This window comes from Oncorhynchus mykiss, chromosome 21 (genome assembly GCF_013265735.2).
Source record: "Oncorhynchus mykiss isolate Arlee chromosome 21, USDA_OmykA_1.1, whole genome shotgun sequence".
In the NCBI taxonomy this organism is placed as follows: domain Eukaryota; kingdom Metazoa; phylum Chordata; class Actinopteri; order Salmoniformes; family Salmonidae; genus Oncorhynchus; species Oncorhynchus mykiss.
This window is the reverse complement of record NC_048585.1, coordinates 27,330,625-27,349,663: the sequence shown is the minus strand read 5'-3', so window position 1 is coordinate 27,349,663 and position 19,039 is coordinate 27,330,625. Positions and strand designations below refer to the sequence as shown.

The following is a 19,039-nucleotide window of genomic DNA, read 5'->3' as shown; positions in this document are numbered from 1 at the left end:
ATGCCATAGTTTGTACATCTCCATTGTCAGTAGAAACCACATTTGTTTAAGCAAGTCAGCCATGTCGGCTATGTTTTTTGTAAAGGCAGTAAACGAGGCTGAATTAACTGTTTCGTTGCCAGGCAAGGCTCCGCTGATAGCCAGATGTGGCAGTGTTGGGACTGCTGTTGGGACTCTGCTGTTGGGACAGCTTTATGTAGGCCCTAACAGTTTGTGTGTACCGTTTGTCACCGTTATATTGCAATTAATGTATTGTTTAGTATTGTGTAGTGGCTTTGCTGGCATGCATCCCACATTATTTTATTATTTTGCCCCACAGAGATTTACATGCTAAAATCGCCACTGTGTGTATATGCATTTGATCAGAATGACTAACCTGATGGATTATGGGAAGCAGCTATATGGATGTCCTCCACACTGCTTGAATAAGAAATTATTTAGTCTGGTCCATCTGTGCTTGTCCTTCAGTGCAGTTGTGTTTTCAGCTCACAGCTCTGTCCTGTCCCGAAGCCTCTAAAACAGAGACAGAGAAAAAACATCATACCCTTGGCTCAGTCTGTCAAGGTTGTGGCGCTGGATTTGCTCACAGCCTCACACACATAGAGTAGGCTACATACACACCACCGCCCTGCACTGACAGACACACACACATACAAACTGACACACACACACAAACTCTGCCCACCATCCCCACAGGACACAAAGAGACCTAATTCTCTACCCTTCATTTGTCTGAGAGCTAAAGTCGTCTCAGGCGTCAGACTGGAACTGACAGATATGTTAATGTCAGTGAGAACACTGGATATTTAAGGGAAGTGTGTGTGTGTGTGTGTGTGTGTGTGTCCATCCTCATCTGCGTTTCTCATATATATATATATATATATCAGTCTGTGTGAGATGGATTCATCCTAAAGCACTGTTAGCATTATTAAACACCAAACCCCAAACAAATTCATACTGGATGTGATTGTGTTGGCATATTTCCCTCCCAACAGATGGCGGTAAAAAAAATAGGCCATTGTAGAAGTATAACCATTCCTCTTCATCAACAGGTGATGATGCTGCCTTGCCAATGCAACTTTATGGAGAGGGTCATTGGCATGGACACTGGTGGTCGGCTGGTGTTTGGCCAGGCAGGACAGGAATGACAATGAGTAGTTTTAACCACAAGAGGGACAACGACTATGTTTAACTGGACGGACATATTCGGACATACGCACACACACACACACTCTATTTTTAAGTGCTACATCATTTGGAAGTCAAGCACCTGTATGCAATTGTCTCCATTAGTCATATTGCGTCAGCGGGGATGGTTTTGACACTGGCTCTGCGCTGTCTGAGAGCGCAGTTTCTGTACTGGGACTGGACGATCCCTTCACCTTTACCTGCTGCATATGAATGTAGCCCTTCATTACTTGCCATCTTGACTGTACAGGTTTCTGTGAAGGACAGCAGCAGGAGTGGTGTGGGGTTGCAGTGGCCAGCTGGTGTGCCTGTAGCAGGGCCCGCTGGATGGATGATCATCATACAACACAACAGCCGTTCCCACCGACCAGGCTGGCACTACACCTGCATTCTGCTGCTGAGGGCAAACTCAACACCAGCCTATTTAGAAATTATTAAAGTGACGCTTTGAAAGAGGATTTTTTTTGTTTTTGGAAAGTGTAGATTTAACATACTGACCTAGTGGATGTTTTTTCAATGAATAGATTTTCAGTAGGCCTAGTACAGTAGCCTACAAGGAAGTGGATGGATATTAAATCTTATACTCATCATAACCTGCTATGGTCAGGTCAATATCCCACATCGTAACCATCATCATGGTTCATTGATTTATGGTTATCTCTCTAGTAAACATGTTTATTACCTGTGTCTATACTGAGCTTACAAAACATTAGGAACATTTTCCTAATATTGAGTTGCCCCCCTTTTGTCCTCAGAACAGCTTCAATTCATCGGGGCATGAACTACAAGGTGTCAAAAGTGTTCCTCATTAGGGATTCTGCCCCTTGTTGACTCCAATGCTTCCAACAGTTGTGTCAAGTTGGCTGGATGTCTATTGGGTGGTGGACCATTCTTGATACACACAGGAAACTGTTGAGCATGAAAAACCCAGCGGTGTTGCAATTCTTGACACACACAAACCGATGTGCCTGGCACCTACTACCATACCCCGTTCAAAGGCACTTAAATATTTTGTCTTGCCCATTCCCCTCTGAATGGCACATATACACTCTAAAAATGAGGTGTTTAACAAGGGTTCTATAATCCTCAAAGTTATTTGAAGAACCTTAGGGTTCTTGGCACTAACAGTTGGGCAGTTAGGTTCCTGCACGAACCCCATAGGAGGTGGGGTTTAATTGAGGAACCTCCTTAGTTGTTGGAGGTTCTTGCAGGAACCTAACTGCCCAACTGAAACATTTGGATTTGAAAGGACAGCAGGGGCAGGCACTTAAATGAAAAATATAAAGATGCCCTCGATTTAAGGTAAGGTTTGTCCCTTGTATGATCTAAATTAATATTGTATTTTCAAATTTGTGCAAATATTTCTAAAACAGAAAATGGACACAATCCAATGGATATCAATCAACAGAGGTAGGAATATACAGGGTATGAGAATATGTTGAAGGCTAGCTGTATTGGGTGCAGATGACTGAACTGCTCACTTCTGTGTCTGCAGGTATACAGGCGATGAGGCATACAAAGGTATGTCTGTTGGTATGTTATGGAGATCACATGTACCATCCTCCCTTGCCTCTTCAATGAATATCCCATAGGCCTCTACATTATGGATAAGATATGTGAATGAAAACCATCATCAAAACAGTATTTTACCACAAAAACCAAGGTATGAATACTGTCATGTGCATGTTTTGTTAATCATCTGTATAATTACTATTTTTTGGGACTCACGGACTTCACCCTCCCTACACCTCTGATGAATATAACAGGAAACCTGTTCAATCACCATGCACTGCAAAATCATTCTGGCTGTGGATACGGAGAACATCAACACATTAACATCAACAGGCCAGAGGATATACCCATTGGACTTGGGGCTCTGATGGGAGTTTACCTCGTATTTACATGTTTTATTCTGTTTGCCACTAAAATCCTAATAAACAATGACAACTAAACTATTGTGTTATTGTTGTGCATATTATTATTATTATTATTATTAATAATAGGGGAGGGGGGTAGTTCAGATATTAACCCCAAAAGGTTCTTTGAGGATCTATTAAAAGGGGTTCTTTGAAGAACTTATAAGGGTTCCCCCACAGTTTCCATTTGAAGAACCCCTAAATGATACTACAGGAACCTTTTATTTTTAGAGTGTAGTTCAATGTTCCCCAAAAGGTTCTTCAAAAGGTTATTTGAGGATCCATTGAAAGGGATTCTTTGAAGAACCCTTAATGGTTCTTTGAAGAACTTATAGGGGTTCCCCGACAGTTTCCATTTGAAGAACCCCTAAAGGATACTCCATGAATCTTTTATTTTTAAAGCGTACGCAATCCATGTCTCAATTGTCTCAAGGCTTGAAAATTGTTTTGTTTTTTACCTGTCTCCCCTTCATCTTCAAAATCAAATGTATTTATATAGCCCTTCTTACATCAGCTGATATATCAAAGTGCTGTAAAGAAACACAGCCTAAAACCCCAAACAGCAAGCAATGCAGGTGTAGAAGCACGGTGGCTAGGAAAAACTCCCTAGAAAGGCCAAAACCTAGGAAGAAACCTAGAGAGGAACCAGGCTATGAGGGGTGGCCAGTCCTCTTCTGGCTGTGCCGGATGGAGATTATAACAGAACATGGCAAAGATGTTCAAATGTTCATTAATGACCAGCATGGTCAAATAATAGTAATCACAGTGAACAGGTCAGGGTTCCATAGCCGCAGGCAGAACAGTTGAAACTGGAGAAGCAGCACGGCCAGGTGGACTGGGGACAGCAAGGAGTCATCATGCCAGGTAGTCCTGAGGCATGGTCCTAGGGCTAAAGTCCTCCGAGAGAGAGAAAGAAAGAGAGAATTAGAGAGAGCATTACTTAAATTCACACAGGACACCAAATAAGACAGGAGAAGTACTCCAGATATAACAAACTGACCCAAGTCCCCCGACACATAAACTACTGCAGCATAAATACTGGAGGCTGAGACAGGAGGGGTCAGGAGACACTGGCCCCATCCGATGATACCCCCGGACAGGGCCAAACAGGCAGGATATAACCCCACCCACTTTGCCAAAGCACAGCCCCTGCACCACTAGAGGGTTATCTTCAACCATCAACTTACCATCCTGAGACAAGGCCGAGTATAGCCCACAAAGATCTCCGCCACGGCACAACCCAGACGGGGGGGGGGGGGGGGGGGGGGGCGCCAACCCAGACAGGACCACGTCAGTGACTCAACCCACTCAAGTGACGCACCCCTCCTAGGGATGGCATGGAAGAGCACCAGTAAGCCAGTGACTCAGCCCCTGTAATAGGGTTAGAGGCAGAGAATCCCATTGGAGAGAGGGGAACCGGCCAGGCAGAGACAGCAAGGGCGGTTCGTTGCTCCAGTGCCATTCCGTTCACCTTCACACTCCTGGGCCAGACTACACTCAATCATATGACCCACTGAAGAGATGAGTCTTCTATAAAGACTTAAAGGTTGAGACCGAGTCTGCGTCTCTCACATGGGTAGGCAGACCATTCCATAAAAATTGAGCTCTATAGGAGAAAGCCCTGCCTACAGCTTTTTGCTTAGAAATTCTAGGGACAATTAGGAGGCCTGCGTCTTGTGACTGTAGCATACGTGTAGGTATGTACGGCAGGACCAAATCGGAAAGATAGGTAGGAGCAAGCCCATGTAATGCTTTGTAGGTTAGCAGTAAAACCTTGAAATCAGCCCTTGACTTAACAGGGAGCCAGTGTAAGGAGACTAGCACTGGAGTAATATGATCACATTTTTTGGTTCTAGTCAGGATTCTAGCAGCCGTATTTAGCACTAACTGAAGTTTATTTAGTGCTTTATCCGGGTAGCCAGAAAGTAGAGCATTGCAGTAGTCTAACCTAGAAGTAACAAAAGCATGGATACATTTTTCTGCATAATTTTTGGACAGAAAATGTCTGATTTTTGCAATGTTACTTAAATGGATAAAAGTTGTCCTTGAAACAGTCTTGATATGTTTGTCAAAAGAGAGGTCAGGTTCCAGAGTAATGCAGAGGTCCTTCACAGTTTTATTTGAGACAACTGTACAACCATCAAGATTCATTTTAAGATTCAACAGAAGATCTCTTTGTTTCTTGGGACCTAGAACAAGCATCTCTGTTTTGTCCGAGTTTAAAAGTAGAAAGTTTGCAGCCATCCACTTCCTTATGTCTGAAACACAAGCTTGCAAGGAGGGCAATTTTGGGGCTTCACCATGTTTCATTGAAATGTACAGATGTGTGTCATCCGCATAGCAGTGAAAGTTAACATTATGTTTTCGAATGACTTCCCCAAGAGGTAAAATATGTAGCGAAAACAATAGTGGTCCTAAAACGGAACATTGAGGAACACAGAAATGTACAGTTGATTTGTCAAAGGACAAACCATTCACAGAGACAAACTGATATCTTTCCAACAGATAAGATCTAAACCAGGCCAGAACTTGTCCGTGTAGACCAATTTGAGCTTCCAATCTCTCCAAAAGAATGTGGTGATCGATGGTATCAAAAGGTCATTTATCACCTTCACAAGTGCAGTCTCAGTGCTATGATGGGGTCTAAAACAAGACTGAAGCTTTTCGTATACATTATTTGTCTTCAGGAAGGCAGTGAGTTGTTGCGCAAACAGCTTTTTCAAAAAATGTTGAGAGGAATGGGAGATCCGATATAGGCAGATATATTTTAGATTTTCTGGGTCAAGGTTTGGCTTTTTCAAGAGAGGCTTTATTACTGCCACTTTTAGTGAGTTTGGTACACATCTGGTGGATAGAGAGACGTTTATTATGTTCAACATAGGAGGGCCAAGCACAGGAAGCAGCTCTTTCAGTAGTTTAGTTGGAATAGGGTCCAGTATGCAGCTTGAAGGTTTAGAGGCCATGATTATTTTCATCATTGTGTCAAGAGATATAGTACTAAAACACTTGAGTGTCTCCCTTGATCCTAGGTCCTGGCTGTCAATCTACACGGATTGAAGTGGATTTAACAGGTGACATCAATAAACTTTCATGTGGATTCACCTGGTCAGTCTATGTCATGGAAAGAGCAAGTTCCTAATGTTTTTGTTCACTCAGTGTACACTGTCATGAAGTTGGCCCGGGGGTACGTTTATGACAGTCATAAATACCTCTTCCCCCCTTTTTCCTCTCTCTATGCTACTGATGTTACATTTGCAAACACCTTGGTTAACATAGAGATTCTGGGAACATCAGAATGTGGGGGGAAATTATCTATATTCTGGTAATCCGACCAATTGAACATATGTGGTGGTACTTAATGAATATGATGTCAGTTCGGTTGTCATCTGAGACATTCTCTTCAATGATAAGATGACATAAACTCTACAGTGGAAAGTCTACACATCAGAGTTATCGGATTCACATGGAATTGTTGTTCAATCTAAATGTTTGAATATGAAATTATTCGTGATGGGATGAAATGTGATTTTAGCTTCTAAAATATGAGATTTGGGTTTTCATGAGTGAATTAGGCCCGACTCAGTGGCCCGCCCACGTGAAGAGACATAGGTTGTAAACTATGAAACACACCCCTTTTCTCCCTTCCTATATAAAGCCTTGATGACAATATAACCTCCTGTTCTGAGGATGTGAGGACGACGGTCTGATGTCAGAATGGTTCAGATAATAACTACAGAACGAAGCCAACATCAGCGTGAGCTTTGGTTGCGAATGGTATGAACTTTGAACTCTTATTCACTACAGAAGTGATACCTCCTAGCCGTTGAGTTAGCAACAGCAGCTGCAAACGCAGGTTAGGAAGGAACAGACAGAGTATCCCGTCTACCAAACAACGATGTTACTACAACGTATCCAATTTACCAGCAGAGACATTCTTCAAAGGACAAAGGACTCGGTTGGGCAACACGGCCTTCCATCTACCACCAACCTACTGAAGCGCAGCTCAGAGTAAATATTTATTGCATTTTCCTTTTCCAAATGGTCGGTAATTTAGAATGCATAAGATATTGTATTTACGATAGCACAGCTTCGCCCTTTGTTCCTCAGTCTTCCCGCTCTTTCACTCAAACCCAGACCCTTTTCTTTTGTGTAACAAGCTGTCATATCTGTTCTGCCCGCTAGGGACGTTTTCCTTTATGACGTAATTTGTAATCAAGTTATGATTAATTATGTGTATGTGTAATTCTGTGTGATTAGTTAGGTATTTAGTAAATAAATAATTAAACCCAATTTTGTATTGCTGATTCAACTTGTTAGCCAGGGTTTGTGCAGATAACCAAGAATTTACAACTTTCAGATGAGACTGAATTAAGGTGACGATTAATATTGACTGCTATTGATGTAAAATATTACTAGGTCTTTAAGAGTTTATTCGGAAGATAACAGCTCTATAAATATTATTTTGTGGTGCCCCGACTCTCTAGTTAATTACATTTACATGATTAGCTCAATCAGGTAATATTAATTACAGAGAAATTATTTTATAGAATAGCATGTCATATCACTTCATCCGGCATAGCCAAAGACACGACAACACTCTAAAAAGAAAAGGTTCCTGGAGTATTATTTAGGGGTTCTTCAAATATAAGTTCGCCGAAGAACCCCTTTTAATGGATTGTCAAATAACTTTTTGAAAAACCTTTTGGGGTTCATTTTTTATCTACCCCCCTACCCTATGAATATTATTAATATTATGCATAACAAGAACAACAATAACACAATAGTTTAGTTGTCAGTGTTTATTATGATTTTAGTGGCAAACAGAATAAAACATGTAAATACGAGGTAAACTCCCATCAGAGACTCAAGTCCAATGGGTATATCCTCTGGCCTGTTGATGTTACTGTGTTGATGTTCTCCGTATGCATAGCCAGAATGATTTTGCAGTGCATGGTGATTGAACAGGTTTCCTGTTATATTCATCAGAGGTGTAGGGAGGGTGAAGTCCGTGAGTCCCAAAAAATAGTAATTATACAGATGATTAACAAAACATGCACATGACAGTATTCATACCTTGGATTTTGATCAGATTTTGCTCAGATACCTGCAGACACAGAAGTGAGCAGTTCAGTCATCTGCACCCAATACAGCTATCCATTGGAATGTGTCCATTTCCTGTTTTAGAAAGATATGCACAAATATCATCCTAAAACAATATTCATGTAGATCACGAGGAGATAATTACATTTTCAGTTAAGTGCCTGCACCTGCTGTCCTTTCAAATTAAAATCCAAATGTTTAAGTTGGGCAGTTAGGTTCCTGCAAGAACCTCCAACAACTAAGGAGGTTCCTCAATGAACCCTACCTCCTATGGGGTTCTTGGAATAATATTTTGGGGGTAATTTTCAGTGCCAAGAACCCTACGTTTTTTGAGGATCTTAGAAGAACCCTTGTTGAACCCCTATTATTTTGTGTATAATAACCTGCTAGGCAGGGTAAGAGTCAGTGACCTCGAGCTCACAGAGACAGACAAGGTATTTGTTTTCTCATCTCTCCCACTCAGACTGACAGGACACGGGCATGTATCTAACTCACTCTATTAGCGCGTCCCCACATGGCCCGTCCTAGACAATCATTCGTTTATTATTGTCCTAGTCTAAAGATAAAGGTCATGTCGGCTGGAACAGTACGCCGCGCGCTATTGATTTTCGATCTAGATGGTGCTAATGAACCTCTCTAGCTCTGCGAAGGCCTGTACTGCGCCGTGCGCATGCGTCAAGAGGAGGTTTCTCATTTCGCTGGCTGTTCCATAGTCAGTCCCCGCAGCCCACTGTAGGCAATACAGTCGCTACCTGCCGGTCTAGTGGAACGGATATGGCTCCCCACTCACCCCGGCTTTTTCCCAGACCCAAGCGGCTTGTTGCCAGGCAAGGGCCGACATGACAGTACACCGACGAGAGAAGACCCCTGGTCGGCTCCGCCTGTCGGTCCCGTTAGAAGCGGGGAGAGGAGCGGGTCGATATGCCGTGTTGCTGGCTCTGTGCGCGCTGTGCTACAGTAACTCTCTGCATGGGGAGTTCGTGCACGACGATGTGTGGGCTATCAGCAATAACCCCGACGTCCGGCCCGGGTCCAGCCTTCAGAGCATCTTCTCCAACGACTTTTGGGGCAAGAGGATGGCGGACAACACAAGCCACAAGTCCTACAGACCGTTATGCATCCTCACCTTCAAGTAAGTTCTCTCTCTCCCCTCTCTCCTATAGCTCTCTGTGGTTATCTTCCCAGCATCGGTTGCAAAGTCTATGTAGTTTACTTGAACAGTTGGGTCTCGGGCTGGAATGAGAAACAATGTTGCAGAAGTTGGTGGCAATGTCCAGAAATGCGCCGGCCTCGTCAGCTATCCTACCTGTGATCGGATACAATTAATACCACGTATCCGTTCCCAGAAATAGGCTGACGTCATAGGCTAGCATATTGTAGGTTACTTCGATCGCCTGCGGTTATGAACGACGCACATCTGCACTTACCATAAACAAACATGCATGTAGCCTAATGGGTTATAAACAGACTGCTACCGCGGTCCGGTTGCGCAGTTAGCTAAACTTGCTGAAGCGTGCCATGAACACTGCTCGCTCGCAAGAACATCCGCTTTTATTTGTGCTCGTTGATCTTAGAATATGCTACTTGAAACATTTTCAAATAGCCCAGTGTCGACATACAGTATGTTAGCTGGACCAGGCAGATATTGACCGTTTTTTGCCTCCACACTTGTTGCTTGCTGTGGAATCCCTGAATTCGCACTCAGGTTCACTTCAATGTATTTTTGGCGGATATGTTTGACACTCCAGAACATTTATCGGCCACATTTTGGAAATGAGTGTTGAATGTTGTTGTATCAACTAAACAAACAGTCGTCATTCAAGGGAACTTTTCCAGACAGTGTCATTTTATTCTCCGGGTACACACACTGGAGAGGGCGTGTCACAGGCTGCGCAATGGGACGCGAGAGGGTTCTGGCTCTCGGCTCAAGCGTTAGTCAACCAGAAACATTAATAGCCTACACATTTCACAGATTGATGAAAAAACATACTGCAGACTATTTGAAAGATGTGTTGATATGAAAACTACACACAAACCATAGGCTCTGTTTCTATCTAGCACATGTAGGCTATGTAATCAGCGAGGGCACAAATTGCTTGGTTTTCTTCAGCAGGCAATACAGTTGAAATATAAACAATAGATATGAAAATCCTGGAATATTAATATGAACCATTCAGGCGGTAGACAACCACAGGATAGACCGATTCTCTGCCTGGTAAAGCTTTGTGCTACTTTTTTTGCACGGGACTGTGGATACACTCACACCGTCCTATGTATGGAACTTATCTATTCTAATACTTTGAGTTCTTAGTAAGACATCTCCACTGTCACTCTGTCGCTGTATCCTCTGACCTCTTCGCAGAGCCTGAACCGCATGCCAACCACGTGCTGCTCCTCCCCGACACTGCACGATGCGCCAGAAAATACATTTCAAAAAATATATTATTTCTTCTCTGCGCTACATTCCTGTGTTGAGCGTGTAGGTATCAACATCCTCTTTGAAAAGAGCACATTCAGAGCTGAAGTCGCGAGATGCTGATTATGACAACAGAGAGGTTGTCAGCTGCTGTGTGTGAGTGTGCTGAATACTTAGTGTGCTGGTACGGGGGAGAGGGAAGGCTGATGTGCTGAGGCGTTGAATGGGTTTCTCTCTTTTGAGGCGGTTGATGGAGCATCTGGTTGTATCGCGCTCTCCTTCTGGTTCTGCAGTTGGTTACCCACACACTGCTGTCAAGCCAAGCAGCTGAATCTCCATCTACACATAGCCCAAAACTGGCCAGATGCATTCTCTGTGGTATGTACGCTCACGATCAGTTGTCAGTGTCTCAGTGACACTACAGTACCTTGTCTGGTCTCCTCTGTGTTCGCTTTAAGTTCAGACTAAATGGGGCAAATCTGACTCACATTTGCATGTATGCTTCCTTATTATGGGAGACTAAGTGCCTATTTACACACATGTACCGTATATGGGTCAGTGGTACATATGTACACTCACACACACACTCCCACATCTATGCCCTTGAGGATCTGCTAGGTATATCTGTCATTTCGACATGCAGGGGCTCACACCTCATACACACACACACACACACACACACCAACGCACGTTGTGCCTGTGGGGGCTCTGTGCTCAGTATAGCAGTGTGTTTCTGTGTCCGTGATCACTGTCGGGCCTCTGAGACGGTCCTCAAGGTGAAGGACACACACCCCTGAAGCACTTTAAAGTAGCCTATTAATGGAACAATGGCTTTGGGGAGAGAGCAGGAGGGGACCAAGGGAGAGGGGGAGTTATAGGTAGGTAGAGAGAAGGAGGGAGGAAGTGAATGGGATGAAAAGAGAGGGGCATAACAACCGAGAACAACAGAAGAACTGGCTATGAGATCACATCACAGCATATGTTCCAGCACCCCCCCCCCCCTCTTGAATCCCACCCAGAGGACATAGTATAAACATGGTACAACAGTGTAAAGACATAACCTGCTGAAGCCTCGGTCATATTCCCTGTCGCCTCCAACACAGCCAGGCTGCCTGGGGACAGTTACTGTGTGCTTTGGGAGCTGGACACCTGTCTGTTTCAGCATTGACCAGTGTAACCACTCTACCTGCACGGCTCAACACTTCTATCACAATACAGAGACTATAGTGCTGTAGCTAGGCAACGGTGAAACAAAAATGACACCTATACAGTGGTGGGCCTAGAGTTTTTCTTTCTGGTCAGGGGATGTGGTGTGGAAAACCTCCAGATCCTAGTCGTAGGGTATAAGAAAGGCCTTGTTTTTCCTGGTCAGATCACATTGTCAGGAAATTGTCCGCTGTCCAGTCTCTGGTCTCTAATTGAAATGCATTCATTTTAATAACAGAGTGCACATCCGCCATGACTCACTGAGAAGGCCTATCCTACAACATCCACTATGTCTGATCTATGATGTAACACAGGATATAGGAGGGGTGGAGCCTGCTTTTCATCATCACTTAATGGATTGGACGTTGGCTTTTATGAGACATCCCCATTATCGCTTATGTGTGACAATCAGCTCTATGGTCTTTCCCCCATTAAAACCCATGTTACGTTCTCTTCAGATTCCCTTCTGTCTAGTTTAGTTCAGTTTCAGATTCTCCCAGTCTTTCACCCTGGAAATGTGTGGGTTTCTTCACATTAGTAGTCGGACTGTGCTCGTTTAATGACGAGAGAAACAGGCTGTTTTACGGAGATGGTGTAATACTGTAATTGAATTCATAATGGAGGTTTGGGGTTGGGATTCTTCTCTTTGAGACGGGGGAGGAATCATAATTACAATCTCACGGAGAAATGCTTTTATGTAACCTGAACTAATGGTTTTCTGTACCTGGGTGTGTAATGGAGATTTTAGTATTGTGTCATAACTGTGTGTGGGTGGGGGGAAAAAATTAATTTGAAAAGACATATGCAGATATGAGATATATTCTATGAAGATTCCAAATGGCTTATCTCAGCCTTTTTACACCATCAAAAAGCCTATTTAAAGGGAGATTATATGTGTTTCTGTGCTGGCATTTCAAAATGCTCGGCTTCATTCATGTGTAAAATAATTAGGGTTAGGCTCATCCATTTAAAATCGGGTAATTAAAGGGAAGGGAATATCCTCAACAAAAATTAATTTAATTGTATTCAATTCATGTAATTACCTTAAGTTAGATACCCGTCCTGAATTTAATTGACTCCGGTCGAATGGAATTGACCCCAGCCGTGATTGGACTGTAGTCATTGGTGATGGAGGAAACTGTAAAGGAGGGTCATAGTTCCGGACACTGTGGCTGTGAAACATTAGCAGCGAATGTTTCATATCCTGCAGTTTTAGTTTGAATAAGTCTCTTTTCTCTCTAATTATGATGGTAAAATGTGGTTGATTACAGATCTGGTGATTTTGATTACAAAATGGTGATTACAATTACAATCTCTCTCTCTCTCTCTCTCTCTCTCTCTCTCTCTCTCTCTCTCTCTCTCTCCATCAGATTGAACATCCTCTTGGGTGGAATGACCCCTCTCTACTTCCATGTGGTCAACGTGTGTCTTCACTGTGCCGTGACCTGTCTGCTCATGCACACGTGCGATCGCTGCGTGTTTGACGACCCCCGTCTGGCCTTCCTCACCGCCCTCCTCTTCGCTGTGCACCCCATACACACTGAGGCTGTGAGTATGCACGCACACACACGACCCCCTCTAGCAGACATGCTTCTTCTTAATGACTCCTCCCTCACGTGTAAAACCAATGACATGGATTGCGTCACATACTGTAGAGTAGCACTACTTTGTGACACATGCAGTCACCCTCTGACGTGGTAATCTGTGACTAACTGTGCTCTCACTCACTCATCTCGCTACTGGTGAATCAGGTCCCTGTTCAATAAGTCCGGAAAAGGCAACCTTCCTGTTTTCATATTGCTGGTTCCAGCTCCATGACTTTAGTTTTGAATGTTTGAAAAGTAGCGAGGCAAGGGTAGGCTAGTGGTTAGAGCGTTGGACTAGTAACCGAAAGGTTGCAAATTCATATCCCCGAGCTGACAAGGTACCAATCTGTCGTTTTGCCCCTGAACAGGCAGTTAACCCACTGTTCCTAGTCCGTCATTGAAAATAAGAATTTGTTCTTAACTGACTTGCCTATTTAAATAAAGGTAAAATAAATAAAAAAGTTTTACAAATGCAAATCCTGTGTGGAGGAGAATTATAATTCATTCTCACAGGTGAAGGTAGAAGAAAGACTGCTGTGTTAAAGTTAGAGCTCTGCAGAGACACTGAGTGAAACGGAGAGAGAGATGAAGAGGGCGAAGGAGAAAAATGTGGAGAGGGCAAGGCAGAGGAATGTATGAGATGGTGGAGAAAGCGAAGGATAAAAGGAGGGGCGAGGGAGAGAAAGAGAGCAAGAGGGAGCTGAATGAAGAGCAGCAGGGGTGAGAGCTGAGCTACACTATAGAGCTCTACAGGGTGCTCCCTTGAGCCCCTGAGAGAGAGAGAGAGAGAATAATAATAATAATAATAATGGAGAGGAGAGAGTCTGTGTCAAGTCTGTGTCTTGCATCCCAATCAGCCTTAGTCTCTCTAGTGTTAATCCTGCAGTTCCCTTTATCCTTCCATCTGTCCCCAGTGTGAGCTTCAGCCCAGGCTTCATTGCCCAACCTTCTCCCTAAACCATAAACTAATCATGGACCAACCTCCAGCTCATAACCCCTGTCCACTTCCACAGCCACTCGAATCACATCCACATCCACTCGAGTCTTTAGCCTCCTAGCTCATACCAGCACTTGCCTCCCTAGCATACATTTTCAGGAGCTTCAGTCCCATTTCCACCCAGTGTCAGTCTGCTAGGCAGTCATGCAGTAAGTAGTTAGTCAGTCATTCTGAGGGCTGGGGCTGTGTCTCTGCAGTGAGTGACTGTGCCAGTGGTACCAGAATCTGATGAACTCAGTGCAGTAAACCGGTTACGTCATTAGCCAGGGGACCAGCTGGAGTTCACTTCACTTATACTGATGAGGAGACACACACACACACACACACACACACACACACACACACACACACACCACAATAAGACAGAGAATAAAAAGTGGCTTATCCCTCATCCTCCCTCTCTGTGGAGCTCCTGGCATCACACAGTCCCTGTCTCCCTATCCAATATGGCCGCCATAAAGATGCAGTCATTCAGATCTGCAGCCAGTGAATGGAGGTGCTGTTCAAGGCTGAAAGCCCTCTATTCATCCCACTCTCCTGCTGAGAGAGACTGGTCAGGTCATGTGGGGATCCCACTGACCGTCTGCGTGACTCACTGTCCACTTAGGCACACACATGGTTGGCATGGCGAAGTAGATGTTGCTGAGTGTCTTAGCTGTAGGGAAAAGACCGGCCAGACAGAGGTGAGGGACGCTATACTGTAGATATTTTTTCTCCTGACTTTTAACACCATGTTATTAAGAAAATACATATTTTGCAGACCTGAGGGAGTGTGTGTGGTGTGTGTGTGATATATGTGTTTGGGTCTGTGTCCTTGGGCCGTATTGTATATTCTACTCCATGTGTTAAGTTTAGAGTGGGGGAGCTGCAGCTGTGTTCAAATTCCTGCAAAAGTATGTAATTGGCTAGAAGGAGGTAGTCTGTGTTTTGTGTGTATGTGTGTTTGTGCCAGTGAACAGAGCCCAGTGTGTGTAGAGCAGAGCAGGCCAGAAGACAGCAGTGGAGAGGTGGGAGAGCCATACTTATTATTACAGCAGCTCTGGTTAACACAGTAGCTATTATTGAAACACCTTTGTGTCAGTCAGTTCAGTGTATCACTGTCACCATTGTGTCACCACTGTCAGAGGTACCGTCTATCACTATAGGTTTATGGACATGTTTGGTGCTGGGTTAAAGAGGAGTAGTATGGTACTGACTAGCGTCCTGTCCAGGGGGTGTACTTGTACATCAAGCTGCCTCACGCTACAGAAACAGGATGGGCCCAGTCCGTTCTGGCTTGGACAAGGCTAATTACTGACTACTGTAGTAGGGGTGTGTGGTGGGGTAGTACTTTAAATCAAATCAAATTTTATTAGTCACATGCACCGAATACAGCAGGGCACTGCTTACTTACGAGCCCCTATGCAGTTTAAAAAAAATACAGATAAGAGTAAGAGATAAAAGTGACAAGTAATTAAAGAGCAGCAGTGAAATAACAACAGCGAGACTATATACAGGGGGACTGATACAGAGTCGATGTGCGGGGGCACTGGTAATTTGAGGTAGTATGTACATGTAGTTAGAGTTATTAAAGTGACTATGCATAGATGACATTGGCTGCAGACAGCGTGATCACACAGTTTTCTGGATCAGCTGCTGCTCTCATGTATGTTTCAGTGTTATTTGCCTCGAAGAGAGCATAGAAGTAGTTTAGCTCGTCTAGTAGGCTCATGTCACTGGGCAGCTCTCGGCTGTGCTTCCCTTTGTAGTCTGTAATGGTTTGCAAGCCCTGCCACATCCGACGAGAGTCAGAGCTGGTGTAGTACGATTTGATCTTAGTCCTGTATTGACTCTTTGCCTGTTTTGATGTTTCGTCCGAGGGCATAGCGGGATTTCTTATAAGCTTCCGGGTTAGAGTCCCGCTCCTTGAAAGTGGCAGCTCTAGCCTTTAGCTCAGTGCGGATGCTGCCTGTAATCCATGACTTCTGGTTGGGATATGTACGTACAGTCACTGTGGGGACGACGTCATCGATACACTATTGATGAAGCCAATAATTGATGTGGTGTACTCCTCAATGCCATCGGAGCAATCCTGGAACATATTCCAGTCTGTGCTAGCAAAACAGTCCTGTAGCTTAGCATCTGTTTCATCTGACCACTTTTTTTTATTGATCTAGTCACTGGTGCTTCTTGATTTAATTTTTGCTTGTAAGCAGGAATCAGGAGGATAGAAATATGGTCAGATTTGCCAAATGGAGGGCGGGGGAGAGCTTTGTATGCGTCTCTGTGTGTGGAGTATAGGTGGTCCAAAGTTATTTTTCCTCTGGTTGCACATTTAACATGCTGATAGAAATTTGGTAAAACTGATTTAAGTTTCCCTGCATTAAAGTCCCCGGGTACTAGGAGCACCGCCTCTGGGTGAGCTGTCTTAGTGCCAGCCTCTGACTGTGGTGGTAGGTAAACAGCTACAAAGAATAGAGATTAAAACTCACTCGGTAGGTAGTGTGGTCTACAGCTTATCATGAGATACTCTACCTCAGGTGAGTAATAGCTTGAGACTTCCTTAGATATCATGCACAAGCTACATAGACTGCTGCCCCTTGTCTTACCAGACGCTGCTGTTCTATCCTACCGGTACATCCTATAACCGTCCAGCTGTATGTTGATGTTGTCGTAGTTCAGCCACGACTCCTTGAAACATAAGATGTTACAGTTTTTAATGTCCCGTTGGTAGATTAATCTTCCGCATAACTCGTCCATTTTATTCTCCAAAGATTGCACGTTTGCTAGCAGAACGAGGGACGAATGAGGAAGTGGGGGTTTATTCGTTCGCCTACGAATTCTCAGATAGCAGCCCGACCTTCGGCCCCTCTTTCTCCTCCTCCTCTTCACTCTGATCATGGGGATCGGGGTCTGTTCCCGAGGTAGCAGTGTATCCTTCATGTCGGGCTCGTCAGAGTCGTGAAAGGAAAAATATGATTCTGCTACTCCATGGTGAATAATCGCAGTCCTGATGCCTAGAATTTATTTTTGGTCATTAGAGATGGTAGCAGCAACATTATGTACAAAATAAGTTACAAAATTAAGTTTACTGTAGTAGGGATGTGTGGTAGGGTAGTACTTTACTATAGTATGGGTGTGTGGTAGGGTAGTACTTTACTGTAGTAGGGATGTGTGGTAGGGTAGTACTTTACTGTAAAAGGGGTGTGTGGTAGGGTAGTACTTTTCTGTAGTAGGGATGTGTGGTAGGGTAGTACTTTACTGTAATAGGGGTGTGTGGTAGGGTAGTACTTTACTGTAGTAGGGATGTGTGGTAGGGTAGTACTTTACTGTAATAGGGGTGTGTGGTAGGGTAGTACTTTATTTACTGTAATAGGGGTGTGTGGTAGGGTAGTACTTTACTGTAGTAGAGGTGTGTGGTGAGGTAGTACTTTACTGTAGTAGAGGTGTGTGGTGAGGTAGTACTTTACTGTAGTAGAGGTGTGTGGTAAAGTAGTACTTTACTGTGGTAGGGTAGTACTTTACTGTAATAGGGATGTGTGGTAGGGTAGTACTTTACTGTAGTATGGATGTGTGGTAGGGAAAGTACTTTACTGTGGTAGGGTAGTACTTTACTGTAATAGGGATGTGTGGTAGGGTAGTACTTTACTGTAATAGGGATGTGTGGTAGGGTAGTACTTTACTGTAGTATGGATGTGTGGTAGGGTAGTACTTTACTGTAGTATGGATGTGTGGTAGGGTAGTACTTTACTGTAGTATGGATGTGTGGTAGGGTAGTACTTTACTGTAATAGGGGTGTGTGGTAGGGTAGTACTTTACTGTAATATGAGTGTGTGGTAGGGTAGTACTTTACTGTAGTATGGATGTGTGGTAGGGTAGTACTTTACTGTAATAGGGATGTGTGGTAGGGTAGTACTTTACTGTAGTATGGATGTGTGGTAGGGTAGTACTTTACTGTAGTATGGATGTGTGGTTGGGTAGTACTTTACTGTAATAGGGGTGTGTGGTAGGGTAGTACTTTACTGTAATATGAGTGTGTGGTAGGGTAGTACTTTACTGTAGTAGAGGTGTGTGGTGAGGTAGTACTTTAATGTAGTATAGGTGTGTGGTAAGGTAGTACTTTACTGTAATAGGGGTGTGTGGTAGGGTAGTACTTTACTGTAGTAGGGATGTGTGGTAGGGTAGTACTTTACTGTAGTAGGGGTGTGTGGTAGGGTAGTACTTTACTGTAATAGGGGTAATGTGTTAGGGTAGTACTTTACTGTAATAGGGGTGTGTGGTAGGGTAGTACTTTACTGTAATAGGGGTGTGTGGTAGGGTAATACTTTACTGTAATAGCGGTGTGTGTGATCAGGATAAGTACTCAACCCCCCCTAAGGGAACAGCATTATCCTGAGTTCGTCATGAGGAACCCTCTCGCCTCACGCCGTGCCTCATACCAGGAAGGGTTGTGGGGTTATGTAGGCTAATACACAAACACTCACACGTACACACACACACACACACACACACACACACACACACACACACACACACACACACACACACACACACACACACACACACACACACACTGTGTAAATCAGTACCAAATGTCCCATTAGACCTTTCCAAGGGGCAGGGTGTGTCTCTAAAGCACATTCTATTAGAA

General features: G+C 43.9%; 1 protein-coding gene across 1 annotated transcript in view; it reads left to right on the top strand.

Annotated features, from left to right (window-relative positions):
• Window positions 1-8,913: 8,913 nt before the first annotated feature.
• The window catches only part of LOC110501043 (protein O-mannosyl-transferase TMTC1), a 102,305-nt gene continuing 92,179 nt past the window's right edge, over window positions 8,914-19,039 (top strand). Inside the window, exons 1-2 of the mRNA XM_036957509.1 lie at window positions 8,914-9,336; window positions 13,197-13,374. Of these exons, the coding sequence (XP_036813404.1) occupies window positions 9,044-9,336; window positions 13,197-13,374 (471 nt within the window). The 5' untranslated portion in view covers window positions 8,914-9,043. The remainder of the gene's footprint in view (window positions 9,337-13,196; window positions 13,375-19,039) is intronic.